This window comes from Meles meles, chromosome 2 (assembly GCF_922984935.1).
Source record: "Meles meles chromosome 2, mMelMel3.1 paternal haplotype, whole genome shotgun sequence".
Lineage (NCBI taxonomy): Eukaryota > Metazoa > Chordata > Mammalia > Carnivora > Mustelidae > Meles > Meles meles.
The window spans coordinates 144638892-144658479 of NC_060067.1; the positions used below are offsets into that span (position 1 = coordinate 144638892).

At 33.8% G+C, this 19588-nt stretch overlaps 1 protein-coding gene across 7 annotated transcripts in view; it reads left to right on the forward strand.

The window, feature by feature from the left end:
* The window catches only part of LRBA (LPS responsive beige-like anchor protein), a 759801-nt gene that overhangs the window by 668148 nt on the left and 72065 nt on the right, over window positions 1-19588 (forward strand). For all 7 annotated transcript variants that reach the window (XM_045989499.1, XM_045989508.1, XM_045989525.1 and 4 more), the window contains exon 48: window positions 13070-13237. In XM_045989499.1, coding sequence (XP_045845455.1) covers window positions 13070-13237 — 168 coding nt within the window. The remainder of the gene's footprint in view (window positions 1-13069; window positions 13238-19588) is intronic.

Genomic DNA, 19588 nt, shown 5'->3' on the forward strand with positions numbered 1-19588 from the left:
CCTGCATATGTGATTTTTAAGCAATATTTATTTACTGAGATACAATTGACCTATTAGTTTCAGGTGTACAACATAACAATTCAGTATTTATATATATTGTAAAATGATCTCAAGTCTAGTTAATATCTGTCACCATACTTGTTTTGTTTTGTTTTACTTTGAGGATGAGGAAATATCTTGTTTTACTTCTGAAAAGGTTGGGGAAGCCTTAACTGTAGGATACTACATTTGATCTTAGTCTTTAAGCATGAATAGGAGTTTGTCAAGGAGGGAGCAAGGTGATGGTTAGGGCATTGCAGAAATAAGAAGTAGTGTGAACAAAGATCTTGGTGTTTTTAGTCTAGTACACGTGCTGGACTTTATTCAGAATGTCAAGTGTAGTATGTGTGTTAAGAGAACTATAAGCAATACTTACGGAAAGATGAATCTGGAGGCAGATTATGTGACTGATCTTTAATGGTTTGTAAGTAGTATCAACTATTTTGTTTGGGGTAATGGGCCCCAAAAGATGGTTGCCAGACCAGAAGCATCAGTATTACTTGGGAACTTGTTAGAAAGGCAAATCTTGGGCTTGGGTCCAGATCTATAGAAACAGGAACTTTGGTAGGGGGGAGCCCAGTAATCTGTTTTAACAAGTCTTCCAGGTGATTTCAGTGTATGTTAAAGCTGGAGATCACTGCTTCAGGGAAAGGAGAACCACCAAAAAGTTTTAGGGAGAATTGTGACTTAGCCAAATTTTAAATAGCAATTCGTGTGGAGAAGGAATTAAAGGAGAGAAATTTTAGAGATAAAACAGTTTGAATAGTCTTAGAATAATTAAACTTAGAAATAATGAAGCAGAGAAACAAAAATAGCCATAGTGCAAGGGAAAGAAAGAATGAATTTGAAAGGTATTTTGGAGGTTTACTGTCTGATTAGATAAGGTTTTAGAGGAAAAGAAAAAAGGAGAAGTCAAGGTGACTGCCACATTTCTAAATTGGCTGGGTGAAGGACTACATAACCAAAAAAGCAAGCAAAAAAGCAAGTTTAAGAGGAAAAATTATTCAGGGCGCCTGGGTGGCTCAGTGGATTAAGCCTCTGCCTTCAGCTCAGATCATGATCTCAGGGTCCTGGGATGGAGCATCGGTCTCTGCTCAGCAGGGAGCCTGCTTCCTTCTCTCTCTCTGCCTGCCTATCTGCCTACCTATGATCTCTTGATCTCTCTCTCTCTCTGTCAAATAAATAAATAAAAATCTAAAAAAAAAAAAAAAGGAAAAATTATTCATTCTTTTCTTGATGTATTAAGTTTGAATTACCAGAAGCATATCAAAATAAGTAGTTTGATGAGCAGTTGACATTTTGGACTTGAAACTCTGGAAATGATGATAATTGTTCGTTGTGGTGGTTGAAGTCTAGCTCAACTAACCTGAATTACATCAGGAACAGGGACCTGTGACTGAATCATGAGGAGAACTACCACTGGTTGAGAAATTAGACAGATGAAAAAGACCCTACATTAACAAGTGAAGAGGGTTGCCTGGCTGACTCAGTCAGTAGGACATGTGACTCTTAATTTGGGGGTCATGAGTTCAACCCCCATATTAAGGATAGAGCTTACTTTAAAAAAAAATGAGGATAGTCAAATGAGAAAGAGAGTCTGGAGGGGAGGGTATCAAAGAAGCTTAGAGAAGAGAGAGTTAGAAGCATAAACACCACAATCATCACAGAGGTGAAGGGGGATAAGTATCCGTTGGATTCAGACAGTTGAACATGATAATCTTAGCGAAGTCATTTTTTGTGCTGTATCTATAATAGAAAGATAAAAGATTAGTTAAGAAGTGAAAAGGAGGCAAGGAAGCATAAATAAGAAATTAAATATTTCAAGAAGTTTAGATTATTGATCTTATATTGCCTGTTTATTCATGGCTGCGTAAAAATAATTAAACAAGACTGACTCTATTAACTAAACATTATTTCATTGATAATTAGAAAGAATCAGACCTACAATTATTTGTGATTTAGAGAATCATATACTATTATTACACATGTTAAGGAATTTCTAGGAGTGGGCAAACAGAAGCTAGTTCTATCTGCTACTAATATGAGGTGCTTTTTATGTTATGAATATATCCATATTGCCTACAGATTTTGTATAACTGACTTTCAGCCAATGTTATGCTCTCTATCCTAAATTGTAGTCTTTGGCTATATGGTAGTTCCTTTTTTTTTTTTTTTAATTTTTTTTTATTTATTTATTTGACAGACAGAGATCACAAGTAGGCAGAGAAACAGTCAGAGAGAGAGAGGAGGAAGCAGGCTCCCTGCCAAGCAGAGAGCCAGATGCGGGACTCGATCCCAGGACCCTGAGATCATGACCTGAGCCAAAGGCAGAGGCTTAACCCACTAAGCCACCCAGGCGCCCCTATATGGTAGTTCTTAAAGTATATAGCTGGCACAGTGAGCTGAGCAGACAATATGTAAGAAAATTTTTTTAGGATTTTATTTATTTTAGAGAGCACACACGTATGCACATGAGCTGGGTGAGGGGAGCACAGGGGGACAGAGAGGGAGAGAGAGAGAGATTCTCAAGTGGATTCCACACTGAGCACAGAGCTTGACTCAGGGCTCAATCCCAGGACCCTGAGATCATGACCCCTGCCAAAATCAAGTGTCAGACACTTAACTGAGTGTGCCACCAAGGCACCCCAATATGTAAGAATTCTAACAAAGGACTTTTAAGGATGGAGTTTGTAGGTGGCATCTTAGTTGCTAGAATTAGGCCCTCATCTTTATTGGAAGAGAGGGTAGGCATATTGCCATCTTTTGAATGCTGCCACATTCTTCAGAGATTTGTAAATGGCTAAGGAATATTCGTTGCAGAACATTATGTCTATTTCACACTTGAAAATGTTATATATCTGCTCTCATGTCCTAAGATTTAGCCATTCTTCTCTGGGAAGTGCCATTCTAGCACTGGGAATTGTAATGACTTCTTTAAAACTGCATTTAAAGGCCACTTGGTAGTCTGCAAGTGTGTGTGCTTTGTAAGGCTTACCTTTATTTTCAGTAGGAGAATCTGTATTTTTTAAAAAGTTAAATATTGTTAATCCCTGCATTCTATCTTACATCAAAATGCCATAAAAATCTAAATGCAGGGGTGCCTGGGTGGCTTAGTGGGTTAAAGCCTCTGCCTTCGGCTCAGGTCATGATCTCAGGGTCCTGGGATTGAGCCCCACATCAGGCTCTCTGCTGTTTCCCCCCACTTTCTCTCTGCCTGCCTCTCTGCCTACTTGTGATGTCTCTCTGTCAAATAAATAAATAAAATCTTAAAAAAATCTAAATGCAACAGGGATGAAAGTACAACATAGGGAATATCATCAATAATATTGTAATAGTGTTGTATGGTCACAGATGGTAGCTACACTTGTGGCTACTGACCACTTGAAATATGGCTAGTCTGCACTGAGATTTGCTGTATGTTGTAAGTATAAAATTCATACCAAATTTATAAGATCTGATACAAAATTTTATATTATTATTTTTAAAATGATTTTTAAATATTCTTGATTAAATATACTATCCTAAAATTATTTTCACCTTTAAAAAAAAATGTTGCTTCTAGAAATTTTAAGTTATACATGTGGCTTGCATTATATTTTCATTTGGACAGCACGAGTGTAATGTCTTGACAATCCTTTTGTTACCCCCAGTTTTTTTGGCTTGAGTATCCCAGTATTGAACATGAACATATTTTAATATTTATGTAGTATATATATTTCTATTATAATTACCAGGCTTCAATTAAAAAAAGCTTGGGGTTAACTTCAAATCTGTTTTAAAAAGTCTAAATTATAAATACTAAATTCAAAACTGAGTTAATCTCTTGCCATATAAACTGTTCCTTCTCCAGTACTATTAAGGTCCAAAGATGAAACCTGGGTATCATCCTAACTCTCTTCCCTTCACTTTTTACAGTGGTAATCAGTTGATATAAGTAATAACTTATATATTTCTGAAATCTGTCCCTTTTTCTTCACTCCCATTGCTACTTTCTTGAGGCTCTCATTAGTTCTCACATAGACTGTTGTAGTCATCTTAGAGATGACCTTTTGCTCTGTACCCCTCCTCCAAAGGGACATCTCATCTCATTATCCCCAGAATCTGGCATAGAATAGGACCTACAGTAAGTGCTCAATAAATGTTTGTTGATTGAGCAGATGGCAGAACTGCTGGTGTTAAAAGTTGTAGAATGAAAAAAGACTTTTGGGCGCCCAACTGGCTCCCTCAGTAGAGCTTGCAGCTCTTGATCTCGGGGTTGTGATTTCAAGCCCCACATTGGGTGTAAAGATTGCTGAAGAAAAAAAAAGACTTTTATTCCTAAATAATGTCTGTGTATACAGTAGCATACACAGAGTGACTGCAGATGTAATTCTCTAGCTGAACTTGTCAATGCTTTAAAAAAAAATTCAACTTTGCATCATATTCTTTAATTCACTTTTCTTTATTGGATAGTCTTGGAAGTGGTGATATAGTAAATGTTCTGTTTTGCCAGGGATTTTGATTTGCCAATATAAGTTTATGGCATTCAGTCCAGGGAATCCTTGGTGCCATGAAGACAGTTCCTTGTTTTTGTCTGGAGTCCCTGTGGGATTAAACTACATCTGGCAATAAGTAGGGATTCTGGTCTGGCCATCTTCAAAGGCAAGAGACTGCTAGTATTTATCAGATCTATGAAGATAAGCAAATGGGAAGGCATTAATTTTTGTTCTTTTTTGTTTTGTTTTGTTTTCCTTCCTTGTGTAACTGACTATAAAATAAAACTCCAGGTCACCCTCCAAATTAATACTTTTCAGTGGTTGCTAAAGAGGAATAATAGATTAATACTTTAATTACTTAAGTATTTTTTAACTGGTTTACCTTAATATAACAACGATTTACAGTACTCAAAATTAATTTCCTAAGGATACTTTCCTAATTCTTTTTAAAGGGTTGAGCGTTTACTATACCACTTTTAGACATTTTAACATCTGTAGTATTGGGGCATCATGGTTAGCATTTGGAGCTTTTGTTTCATGCTTATCTATGTGGGAAAGTTAATCCAAAATTTCTGAGGAGAACCTTGGACCTGTCTTAGCATAGCATAGGCTACTACCCCTTTCAAGTGAAGATGGACCTGCCTTCTATAGAGGCTTATTTGTGTCTTTCTCCTCATACTCTTCACATTTTTGAGATACTATTAGTCCTGTGACTCATTTAGCTGCTGGTGAAGCATGTGGCTCTACATTTAACTGACAAAATAAAATGGCTGCATTCCAGGTACTTGTCATGGAGTGTAATCTAGAATTTACCATTCAAAGCCTTACCTAAGAGAAATAATGTTTATGCAGGATTGCCTGAGTATGTAGTCTCTCCATTTGTCTGTACTTTAAATCTATCCCAGGATTAAGTCAGTCCCTCTGAGAGTCACATACCTGGATTCCATCATATTGCCAAGGGAGGAATTTCTTATCTCAGGAATAGAAATAATGTGTTTTTCTAGGCCATCTGGTTTGTTTTTACATTATGGTCATTTTTGACTCTTGTAAGTGTTCGTGTTTCTTTCTTTATGTTGCCTGCTAGAAAGCTTAGGAACAAATACATGGTATACCTCTAAGTCTATCAAATTTCATGGCATGATTTTTATATACTTCTAATTTTTGCATTACCTTCTCTTACGTTAAATTGATCTCGATGTATATGCATTGCTTTAAGCTCCGTGAACTGTTTTCTTCATGAAGTCATGCAAAATGCAAACACATAATAAAATAGATGGGCATATCTATCATTTAATTATAGTTGTTCCCCATTTGTTCTTACTAAATAGGCTGTTTTTAAAAGCCCCATCTCCTTATGTGTGTTATACTGTAACTAGTTTAAAATATCTGTATATTATGAATTCCTAAGTTTTAGATTAAGAATGACCTAAGGTTGAAATGTTAATTAAATGTTTTAATGTTCTGTAGCTCTAAAGAAAATAGTTGGATAAAATGTCAGCATATAGGAATATTTTAAACATTAGAAAAAAATCATCTCTCTGAAAAGGAGGGTAATTGTACAAGTTTGCCTAATCCTTTTGATCTTGGCACACAGCAATACAGACTTCAGTTGAGATTAAAACTATGAATTTCAAAGGAAACATGGCCTTCAGTGTGTAAAATATATAACAGCTGGTTGACTAGTCCATTTAAAACTACACAATAACAATCGTAGACAGAATGATTCTCCTGCCAAAAGATGCACGAGTACTTGATGGTTATATCAAGATATGATACTAACTCACACTTTTCTTTAGTAATGATATAAATGTAGAAATGCTGCTGGCTTCAAAATCTTTCTTCTGCTCAGCAGTTCAAGGGCAGTTTAGAAGTACAGAATTCCTTTTAGTGATTTCTCTATCTGCTTTTCAGCATGAACTTCAGTGTGTTGTTGACTAAATTTCATTTTTTTCAACTGTCAGATATAATTTCTATTCTTAGCATTCCATAATTTCTTTCTCTAAATCCTTGATCCTTCTTTTTTTCTCTGACATTTATTACTTATTGTTCTTAATGTCACAGCTTCACACATAATTTTAAGCCCTCAAAGTTAAACTTTTCTTTGTAAATAGCATATCATTTGTTTCATGTTTTTGTTCTACATTTATATGAAGGTGAATGTCTGAATTCTGAAGCATTGTGATGTATTTATAATGATTATAAGAGAATGTTAAGCTCATGTTAGATTATAGTTCATTTCATATTCCAATATTTTCACTGTTGTGTTTCACCCGAACAAGTAATTATTAACTAGTTTAATGCATTTTTTTAAAAAATAAGAATTAATGTGGATTTGTCGAAAATACCATTTGGAAAATATATTTATATTTTGAATTTGCATCTGTTCAATTATGAAAAAATGATTTTGTTTTGAAAAACAAAATCTTTTTTTTCTTGAAAATTTTGATATAATAACAAATTTCTTTACTATACATTTATTTAGAAGAAGGAACTTATAGGTAAATAAAAAATTTTCTAATCTTACTTGAATTCATCACAAATTCGGAGCCAGCATTTAAGGAGTTAATGTATCTTATTAGGGGGACAGGAAATCTGGCAACTATTGCAGAAACTAGACCTAATGGTGCACACAAACAATTTGTCAGTCTTCTTAAATGTGAATAGCTTTCCGCAAAGTGGCTGCTCTTGCTTTGTTTGAACAGGCTAAACTTTTCCTTTTTGGACTTTAAATCTTAGAAGTGAAATATGATCCACATATTCAATCAAAATCATTTAATTCAAAGCATATTTTGATTGGAACAAAGTTGACATGGAAAGAAACTCTAGAATAAAAAAGTTGAAAGGACCTTATATCATATATTTAGCAGGAAAATTTGAAACAGTTCTAATTAGGCTGAAAAAAACAGCTTTCTTCAATGTAAATTACAAAGGTCATATATCAATGTTAAGGAAACATTACCACTAGTGTTTGAAATCCAGCACATGCAAACATAACAGACCAGTTCATTTTAAATCTCTGTGTGTGTGTGTGTGTGTGTGTGTGTGTGTGTGTAGGAAGAAGGCTGTATTACATGTATTTGAAGTGAAAAATACTTAAAATTCCAAGTTCATAATGTTGTATATTACATTCTGGCCAATCCCAACATTAACTCATTTGAAACATACAATCTATACTCAAATGAATTCATACTCTTAATTTATAAAAGTACAATTAAAATGTATGAAACTAATTTTTATTCTTCCATTTAAAACATAATTGGGGGATGCCTGGGTGGCTCAGTCGGTTGCGCCTCTGCCTTTGGCTCAGATCATGATCCCAGGGTCCTGGGATGGAGCCCTGCATCGGGCTCCCTGCTGAGCAGACAGCCTGCTTCTTCCCCTCCCTATGCCTGCTGCTCTGCCTACTCCTGCGCTCTGTCTCTCTGTCAAATAAATAAAATCTTTTAAAAATAAATAAATAAATAAAACATAATTGAGGACATGACTGGCTCAGTCAGAAAAGCATGCAACTCTTGATCTCAGTGTTGTGAGTTCAAGCACCACATTGGGTGTACATTACATAAAATGTTTTTAAAGCTCTTTATAATATGATTTAAGAATAAAAATAAATGAATAAATAAAAATAAAATATGATTAAATACATCTTATATTTATTTAAATGCCTACCAGGTCAAGAGGGGTAGTCATTGATTTTTATTTTCTTTTTTGATACTTACAGCTAATGCATTTTGAATCTCAGGATTAAATCAGGTCTTCTGGAAGCCTGAGAAGGGAAGTGGTAGTATAGGTGTGCAGAAATGTGTATCTGGGTTACACAGACCTACTTCCTTCTGGTTACACCATTATATTTCTATATGTAAAGATTTGTAAATACTATTTGATTTTTTCCATAAAAGTCATTTGTCCTATAGATATCAGTAGCTTTTATTTGATGGCTTTTTAAAAATGGTTTTGTATGAGAACATTTAACAAAAGCATAAATAAATATTAGCATTAATTTGGGAATAATACACAAATAAGGTTTTCACATCTTGAGATGAACAATTATCTTTCTTTGGTTAACTAAAATTGGTTTTCTTGATTTTACATAATTTTTACATTAGAGAAAATTTGATTGAAAATAAAAGGAAATTGCTAGAGTATCTCTAAAGCATACATAGATTAACAAACACATGATTAATGCCTTTTACTTTAGAATTTTTATTCCAAGATAGCTTAGAACGTTTTGGAAAAAGCAAGCCATTTCTACATAAATTATCATATTATTTTATTGTATTAGAGGAAACTAGAATAATTTTAAATAATATTTTTTATCAATAAATAATTCATTTCCTTAATGGGTTAGTTTCAGTAACACATAGATTACATTCTTTCAAAGAGATTTATTGTGGGACACATATTCATATATAATTATTTCTGACACAAGATTACACAAATGAGTTGTTTATGAATAATTTACTATTATCTTTATAATATTAAAGCTTGAATTTGTTGATGTTGTGCATGTGAACCAAACAAATGAAAGTTACTAATAAGTGTGTGTATTTGACATCTGTATACTATACTTTTTAGCATCTCTCAAGTGTGTTAGTCTCTGTTTAATAGATCTCATTAAAAAAACAGATATCAGCCCCAAGACAGTTTGTCAAGACTAATATGAGTCCCCCTGGATTGGATTGACAATTTGTGTGAGGCTTCGTATGATAGTCTTTTCATAGTCTTATTTGATCCTTAACAATTGGACATTAGTCACTGATTTATTTTATAATAACTCAGATGAGTTGAATATTACTGTATTGTGTTGGACATTTTAGTGGATTTTCTTTTTACAAATTTTACTCAGAGCACACATTGGATGTAAATGATGTATCCAGCCTGCTAGGGGAGTACTAACAATTGATTGGTTAGGTTTGAGAGCAGCATGGGAAGAATGTTACTATCCCCGAGCTGCAAACCGTATTTAACTCCAGTCTTAATGAGGACTGTCTGACCTAAGGGCTTTGAAAAATCACAAATGCTTAGCATTCCCCTGTCATGTTTTTATTTTTTTGTGACTAAAAATGTGGATATAAGTATTTTATATCAACATTTAAAAAGAGATTTAAAGAATTTTTAATGTTTTATGATTTACGTTTTTGAATTTCAAAAACACAAGTTATAAGATGTAATCTCAGAGCATTCCATTTTGAATTATTTGTAATCTTTCTCTCAATAATTTCCTCCTGCTTGTCTTTACTTTTGGCTAAGCAGTTATTATTCACTACTGCCAAAGGGATGTTAAAATCCTGAACTGACGTTGTACTGAGATGATTTTAAACCTTTTTGGAACTCTTATACCCATAGCAGTTGTTCTTTTGGATCCCTTTTAAAACTTTGGTAAATTGTAAGAAATGCTTGAAGACCACTAATGAGATTTTTAGTTCAGTTTTTAAAAATGTTTTGAAGTCTATCCATGAACTTCTGGAAAAGATTTTGCCAATAATTCCATGAATTACTAGGCAACCCATTAAGACTTGACCAATATGACAGTGTAAAGGGAGGGGTGACCATGAAACTGTGGTCATCCTCTGCATGTGTGTTTGAGGTGTAATGGGGGCACACCGTGTCTTTCATTTCAACATTTTTGCTTAACGTTCTGACATAGTATCAACATATAAAGGTTTAAACATCTAAATATTACCAAGTTCACCATTTTGAATGTGCATAGAGAAGTAATTGACATTAAGAAAACTCACAATTCTTTGATGACACATAAAATAAAATTGCCCTGCTTTTTAAAGCTTTAATATTGAGAAAATTTGCTCATACTTTATCATGTGCTGAGCTTACTGGAATTTTATAGTCTCAAATCGCAACACCACGGACACTCAGGAGACTCCTGACTGTTTTATCTTATTAAACAATTTTGAAATCATTAATTTTTAATTAGCTTGGATGCAGGGTTTTTTTATTGTTTCAATAGTGTGTGTATATGAAATAAACGTTTTTTATTTAAACTACTGGCGAGAGTATTATTTACATAAATAAGTGTAGGTTCCTTCTAAGAGTACATACTGTGAGTTTGCTTCATACAGTCACACTTTTTTGTAGACTCAGAGATATTACAGGCTAATCTATTATAGTAGGGCTTTTCAGCAGTTTATTAACTCAGATTTTGAACAACTAAAAAGAATGTAAGCTAAAGATATGTGTAGGTCCTTCCTGATTGAAAGTTCTAATTAAGTGAATTGGAGAAAATTAACTGAAATTAGCTGTCAGAAAGTCACATTTAAATGAGTGATGAGCTAGTCTGGCAGTAAACATTTAAATGATATAAATTGCCATTTAAGTGTATGGTTTAATGTTTGTCATGCATTAATGTGACATGAGACTGCAGTGACAATCAAGCAGCTTGCTCTAATTTGAACATATTTAGGGCTTTTGTGTGGAGTACACTGCACACAAATTAAGACAATTGCTGTTTTTATGTGTCACTTTAAACATGGCCCCCCTTGCCCCATCCCTACCCAAGGCCCGAGTTAATGAAACAAACGTATCATTTTTGTGTGCAACTTCCATTAATAATTCCTGAATTTTCAGATTAATTTTAAATTCATGTACTTAAAATAGGAATTTACTTAGTTATTACAGGCCCTTCTGTTTCTATTTCCAATAATATTCAGCAGTTCTCTTAGCTATTTACTAAATTTATAAATATCATGAGTTTTATAAGAGCTGTCTAAAGCAACTTTCACTGTTGAAGCTAGCTAAATATTTTTATTTCATTTTGGGTATACTTTGGAATATGAGAATTGCAAGAGTTTTTTTTTTTTTTTTTTTCTTTTTTTTTTTGCAAGAGTTTTATTTACAGAATAATTTTTTCATTATATATGGTATATGGTATATTGTTACATTTAAATATTAAAGGAAATATATTATTTGAATTCAATTGTAAATGTTTTTGATTCTTACGCACTTATTTTAGATAAGGATTTTTTTTAAAAGATTTTATTTTTTGAGTAATCTACACCCAAGAGGGGCTCAGGCTCACAACCCCAAGATTAAGGGTCACATGCTCCACTGACAGCCAGGCAGGTACCCTCATAGGCACTTATTTTAATAAAGCATAGACTTATACAAGTGTACACCTGTGAGCTAACAGAAATGCCTTGGGGCACCTGGGTGGCTCAGTGGGTTAAAGCCTCTGCCTTCAGCTCAGGTCATGATCCCAGGGTCCTGGGATCGAGCCCCGCATCGGGATCTCTGCTCAGCAGGGAGCCTGCTTCCTCCTCTCTCTCTGCCTGCCTCTCTGCCTACTTGTGATCTCTCTCTCTGTGTCAAATAAATAAATAAAATAAAATTAAAAAAGAAATGTCTTTTGTCATGAGGTGGTTTATATCTTACGGGTTGCTTGCTATAAAGGTCATTCAATTTTGTTTTAAAACCAACAGATTTCTTTTTATAATATTGATAATGTTGTAAGCCACACCAAAAACACATCATAGCTGTATACTCACTACACATAAGTAAGCATTTCAATGAGCTATATCATCTGTACAATTTGATATACTTCAAATTGGGCTTCCCATTTCAGTTTTAGAGCTCTGTGATTTGAATAGCATTACTGATGGATAAAATAGTCCATAATGCTAAAGCTTTATGGTGAAATTATTTTGAAGAACTTTAAATAATACAAATTTGAATACATCTATTAAAAATGTCTACAGTTTTTTAAACTCTTCTATATTTATAACTTTATCAAATTCAGCAAACATTAGTACTTACTGTGTTTTAGGTACAGTGCTGGTAACTGGGAAGGTAATGATGAATTGAAATGGATTCAGCATTTCCACTGAATACTTAATTATGTTCATTCATTACTTATTGGACACATCAGTAACATAATAATTACAGTATCCCTCTAAAGACAAAATTTGCTGGCATAGAAACTCAGTTGAAATAGCTAAATAATATGGTTATAGTTATTGCAGTAGACAAAATGTTTATATCTAGAAAAATCATAAACATTTCAGGTGGATAGTAAATATGTAATGTTATCACATGTGCTGTTCCAAAGTAGCCTTCACATTGCATCACCTCCATTCTTTGAAGCATAAATTGGGTAGCTGTGAGGCCCTGATTTACAAATATGACCAAAACAGACCCAATCCTGGCCCTCACAGTGCTTACAGTATAGTAGAATAATACTGACATGTAAGCAATGTAATACAATTCAGCGTGACAAGTGCCAGAAATTTTCTAATTATAAACAGAGGAGAACTGATTCTGTTGGAAAATAGGACATCAGAATAAGTCTATCTGAAAAACAACCTGAGGGTTTTGAAGGGTCAGGGGTGGGAGGTTGGGGGAACAGGTGGTGGGTATGGGGAGGGCACGTTTTGCATGGAGCACTGGGTGTTGTGCAAAAAGAATGAATACTGTTACGCTGAAAAAATAAATAAAATGGGAAAAAAAACAGTAAATTTAGTGTAAAACTTTACTGCTTGTTCTAAATTTCTCTATTTTTTAAAAAGCTGAATTCAGTGAAATAATATGATCTGTGCCCTCTTTTTTAGGCCCTGGAGAGTGAATTTGTTTCCTGCCAGCTTCACCAATGGATTGATCTCATTTTTGGCTATAAACAGCTAGGACCAGAGGCTGTTCGATCCCTCAATGTGTTCTATTACTTGACCTATGAAGGAGCTGTCAATCTGAATTCAATAGCTGATCCTGTATTGAGAGAGGTAAATTTCTGACTGGATCTCTCAGGTATCTCTAGACTAGAAGGTACTGGATATTACCTTCCCCGTGCTTTCATTTTGCTTATGAGGAAACTAAAAACCAGGTGAGTGAAGTGAGTTGAGCAGAAGACCTTTCAGGTAGTGACCTAAGTTGGAACTTGAATCCAAGACTGGCCTCCAGCAAAACATTTGAGTCAATATAAAATGAGCACTTCTTCAGTTTGAACCCATTCAGGGATCACTGATCATATTTATAATTTTTATAACTTTGAAGGCTACTCTCACAAAAGTATTAGGAAAATAGTAATTATTAAAGTATTATAAGCATAAATCTTTTTAAATGTGATAAAACATATATATATATATAAAACTCATATATACACACATATATAGCACATAAGTCTATGTGTAACCATATAGAAGTTAAGAGTTGGAAGGAAGTCTAAACCTTGTTTTATCTTTGTCATTTATTTTCTTAAGTAAAACACTCAACACATAGTTTTAATAAATACGACATAAACCAAAAAGTCTGCATATAGCCTTGATAATTTTTTTAATTTTTAATCTAATTGTGCATTCTCCTAATGCTAACATACAGCATATACAAAGATTATAGAATTAGACCATCTTAAGTATCTATACAATTTTAGAACAAGTTTATTTACGAAGCCAAGAGTGATTCATAGGGAATGTTTTATATCACTGTAAAGGGAACATTATTTGTGATGAGTAAGGCTTGCCATTTTTCACCAACACATGATGCATTCCTTTTTAATTCTACTTATGACCCGGTAATATTGACAGTATACACATTCAAATATATTTGCCAGTATATGTTATTCTCTGCTTTATGTCCCAGATAACAAACAGTACAGAAACAGAAGCATCATGTATTATATGTACATTTATCTTAAATTGCACAGGTTTCAATTTGTTATTTTTCAGCTTAATTTAGAGCTGGAGTCAAAGGAACTCATGAAGACTTTTCTAATTTTTCAGTTCTTTGAAAATGTTCTTTGCAGGGCCATTTTATTTTATTAGAGCAACAACTGATTGCATGATACAGAATATACATATTTCCATATATGAAACTGAGGTTAGAGCAAATATACAAATGTTGTTACAAAACAGTATATAATTTCATAGTTAGAATAGAATGGCATAGACCAGCTTTCTTTTTTGTTCTAAAAACATTTGAACAGTGTTACTTTGTTTTATAGATGTCCATAATTCTTCAACAAATACAACACCTATTTTTGTTTTTTCATGTTCCCTTATAGTTCCCTTATAGTTATTATTATTATATTATTATTATATTATTCATATACCTGCATAGCTGCTTTATGACTGAAATCACAGTATAGATTTGATTTTAGAATCTCCTATTTTAACTTTTTTCTTTTTTTATATATTTTTAATAATTTTTAATTTTTTAATTAACATACAATGTATTATTAGCCCCAGGGGTATGGGTCTGTGAATTGCCAGGTTTACATACTTCACAGCACTCACCAAAACACATACCTTCCCCAATGTCCGTAACCCAACCACCCTTTCCCTTACCCCATCCCCCCAGCAACCCTCAGTTTGTTTTGTGAGATTAAGAGTCTCTTATGGTTTGTCTCCCTCCAGATCCCATCTTATTTATTCCTTTCCTACCCCCAAACCCCCCATGTTGCCTCTCAACTTCCTCATATCAGGGGGATCATATGGTAATTGTCTTTCTTTGATTGACTTATTTCGCTAAGCATAATACCCTCTAGTTCCATCTAGGTCGTCGCAAATGGCAAGATTTCATTTCTTTGATGGTTGCATAATATTCCATTGTATATATATACCATATCTTCTTTATCCTAGAATCTCCTGTTTTACTTAACATACCAGTATATTTAACAATAATATGTAATGTTAATTTTGAAATCTATAGTACTCTGTAGAGTTGCCATGAAGATATACTTAACACTTTCTTCCAATATGGGATCCTATTTTTTTTTTAGAGACTACTGATACATTGAAGATGATAGAACTATACCTTCCTTGTCATTAAAGTTTATGCTACATTTACATGGTAAAGGATGGCTCTCAGTGTGTACCCTTGTGATACTAGTAGTTAAAAGGTTTGTTTACAGAATGTAATTGGTTCTTTGTTTTATGAGGGGTTTTTTGTTGTTGTTGTTTTGCTTTTTTGTTTTTCCCTTTTATCTATTTCACCCATTCCCCACACTCACCTTGTCTCTGGCAAACTACCAGTTTGTTCTCTGTATTTAAGAGTCCGGTTTTTTTGGTTGTCTCTTTTTCCTTTTGTTTGTTTGTTTAATTTTTAAATTCTACATATGAGTGAAGTCATGTGATATTTGTTTTCTCTGACTTATTTCACTTAGCATTATACCCTCTAGGTCCATCCATGTTGTTGCGAATGGCAAGATTTCATTTTTATGGAAAAGTAATATTCCATAGTATGTATGTATGTATGTATATATATATACATATGTATATATATATACATACATACATACATACATACTTATACCCCACATCTTCTTTATCCATTCATCTACAGATCTACAGATGGACACTTGGGTTGCTCTGATAGCTTGGCTATTGTACATAGTGCTACAGTAAACATGAGAGTGCCTTTATGTTTTTGAATTCATGTTTTTCTTGTTTTGGGGTAAATAGTAGTGAAATTACTGGATCATATGGTAAGTCTATTTTTATTTTTTTGAGGAACATCTGTACTGTTTTCTACAGTGGCTGCACCAGTTTGCATTCCCACCAACAGTGTACAAGGTTGTTTTTTTCCTCCACATCTTTGCCAACACTTGTTATTTCTTGTCTTTTTAATTTTAGCCCTCTGACTGATATGAGGTGATAGCTCATTGTGGTTTTGATTTGCATTTCCCTGATGATGAGTGATGCTGAACAACTTTTTATGTGTCTTCTGGCTATCCAAAAGACATTTGGAAAAATGTCTATTCAGATCCTCTGCCCATTTTTTTTTCCAATTGGATTATTTGGTGTTTTGCTGTTGAGTTGTAGAAGGCCTTTATATACTTTGGATATTAACCTTTTTTGGATATATCATTTGCAAATATGTTCTCCCATTTGGTAGGTTGCCTTTTCATTTTGTTGATGTTTCCTTTGCTGTGAAAAGCTTTTTATTTTGGTGTAGTCTCCATAGTTGAATTTTGCTTTATTTCCCTTGCCTGAGAGGACATATCTGGAAAAAAGTCCCTGTGCTGATAATCAGAGAAATTATAACCTATGCTTTCTTCTAGGATTTTTATGGTTTCAGATCTCACATTTAGTCCTTTAATTCATTTGGGGTTTGTTTTTGTAATTGGTATAACAAACCATACACAGTTTCATTCTTTTGCATGTAGTTGTTTAGTTTTCCCAGCACCATTTGTTGAAGAGACTATTTTTTCCCCATTGCATATTCTTGCCTCCTTTGTTACAGATTAATTGACCAGACAGACATGGGTTTATTTCCGAGCTGTCTCTCCTGTTTCATATATCTATGTGTCTTTTTGTGCCGGTACCATACTGTTTTGATTACTTCAGATTTGTAGCGTTTCCTGAAATCTAGGATTGTGGTATCTCCAGCTTTTTTCTTCTTTCACAAGGTTGCTTTGGCACTTTGGGGTCTTTTTAGGTTCCATACAAATTATAAAACTGTTAGGAAAGAAATTGAAAATGACACAAATGGAAAGATATCCTATGTCATGGATTAGATGAACCAATGTGGTTAAAATGTCCACACTACCCAAAGCAATCTGCAGATTTAATGCAATCCCCATCAAAATATGAACAACATTTTTCGTGGAACTGGGGCAAATAATACTCAGTTTTGGCTCTTTGTTATTATTCTGGACTAACCACCTCTCTTCCTCATATACGCCAATGATTTACCAAGGAAGTTTACCATTTAGTATTTATAGTATAATGTAAAAGAGCACTGTCCATTACAGTAGCTACTAGTCATATGTAGCTGTTACACATTTGAAATGTGGCTAGTGTGACTGAAAAACTGAATATTTAATTTTATTTATTTCTGATTAATCCAAACTTAAATTGCCTGCATGTCTAGTAGGCAGTGTAGCTATAATGACCATTGGCTATCATATATCTTTGGTGACCATGTTTTCTGAATCCAAATTCTAGGCATGGGGTCAAACAATAGGACAGTAAATGTTTGTTAAATTGACTTGGTAGAATATTTGAATTTTGTTTTAGTCCATTTAGATATTAGACACATAATTAAAATATATGTATAAATTAAATAATATACTTCTTTCATTTAAACTAACATGTTAGGACTTCAAATAATGTTTTGTTATAAAAATATAGCATAAAACTTATCATTTTAACCATTTTTGAGTATAATTCAGTGTTGTGCAACCATTACTACCATCCATCTCCAGAAGTTTTCATCTTCCCAAACTGAAACTCTGTATTCCTTGAAATAGTAACTCCTGATCCATACCCCCACTCCTCCTTAGTCCTTGACTATCACCATTCTGTTTTCTGTCTCTAGGAATTTGACTACTGTAGGTACCTCATAGAAGTGGAGTCACATATTCATCCTTTTGTGTGTGGCCTATTTCACTTAGCATAGTATCTCCAATGTTCATCTATATTGTAGCCTATGTCAAAAATTTACTTCCTTATAAGGATGAATAATATCCCATTATTTGTGTATACCACATTTTGTTTTATCCATTCATCTGATCATGGACATTTTGAGTTGTTTTCACCTTTGGCTATTGTGAATAGTGTGTCTATAAACATTGGTGTGTAAGTGTCTGTTTAAATCTCTGCTTTCAGTTCTTTTGTATATATACCCAAAAGTAGATTTCTAGATTTTATGGTAGCTCTACATTTAGCTTTTTGAGGAGCTACCTCAAAAGTATTTCTTTTTCAAGATCAGCATTTGCTTGAGATTATTTAAAACTTTTGCTTTACGTTTCCTTGGCTTCCTTCTTTTTTCCACAACCCCAAGTAGTTAGGTAATTATTAGCAAATTAAATTTTAACTGGAGAGTTTCCCACTCATCACACACAATATTTTTTACATTATATAAAAATATTTATTAGATTTGCATTCACTTAAAAAACATGGCTGTTATGTTTTAAGTATGGTAGGTACTCATTATCTTGAAAGATAAATACAGTAGTCACCCCCTTATCCATGGGGGATATGTTTCAAGATCCCCAATGGATGCCTGAAACTGTGGATAGTACTAAACCTATAAATACTATGTTTTGTCCTATACATACATACTTACAATAAAGTTTACTTTATAAGTTAGACACAGTAAGAGATTAACAACAATAACTAAAAGTAGAATAGCTGTAACAATATACTGTAATAAAAGTTATGTGAATGTGGCTTCTCTCTCTCTCTCAAAATATCTTACTGTACTCACCCTTCTTATGATGGTGTGAGATGATAAAATGTCTACACAATGAGATGAAATGAGGTGAATGACATAGACATTGTCACATAGTGTTAGGCTAGTATTGACCTGATTATGTGGCAGAAGTAGAGTCATCTGCTTCCAGGCCATGGTTGATAACAGGTAATGGACTCCATTGAAGTGAAACCGCAGATAAAGGGGGACTACTATATATTATTTCGTTCCTTAGCACTATTCATCTAAATATGCATGATTGATTCTCAAGGGTTTTTGGATGTTATTAAAACGAATGTGATCATTTTTTAATACAGCCATTCCATTTCGTAATGTTAAGTCTTGCAACATAATGCAGTGTGATACAGAAGAATAAATAAGCAAATAGATATGAAATTAATTGCTGATCCTGATGCCCACTATTTGTGTGACTTGGCTTATCTTGGGACTCTGTTTCCTCATATATAGAATTGGTATGAGTATACCTACCCAACAGATTAGATGGGGTATAATGCATTTAAAGTGCCTGGCATGGTACCTATCCCATCATAAGTATCCGTTAAATGTTAGTTCCTTTCCTTATGTTGTTCTCTGTTAAAACCCTGAGTTGAGAAACACAGCCATAAAAAGAATATGAATTACTGATAGCATCACAGTAAGAACATAAAATGCTTATACTAGATAGGTTATCAGGGTCTATTTCCTAGAGGACACTTGTAGAGTTCCTTGTAAAGTGAGGCAAGGACACAAAACAAGAATAGGTCATTAATTTATTCATTTTTTAAAGATTTTGTTTATTAGGGAGAGAGGGCACAAGCCTTGGGGAGGGACAAAGGAAGAGGAAGAAGCAGACTCCCCACTGAACAGGGAGCCCAATGTGGAACTCGATCCCACCCCGAAGGCAGGTACTTAACTGATTGAGTCACCATGGTGTCCCATGG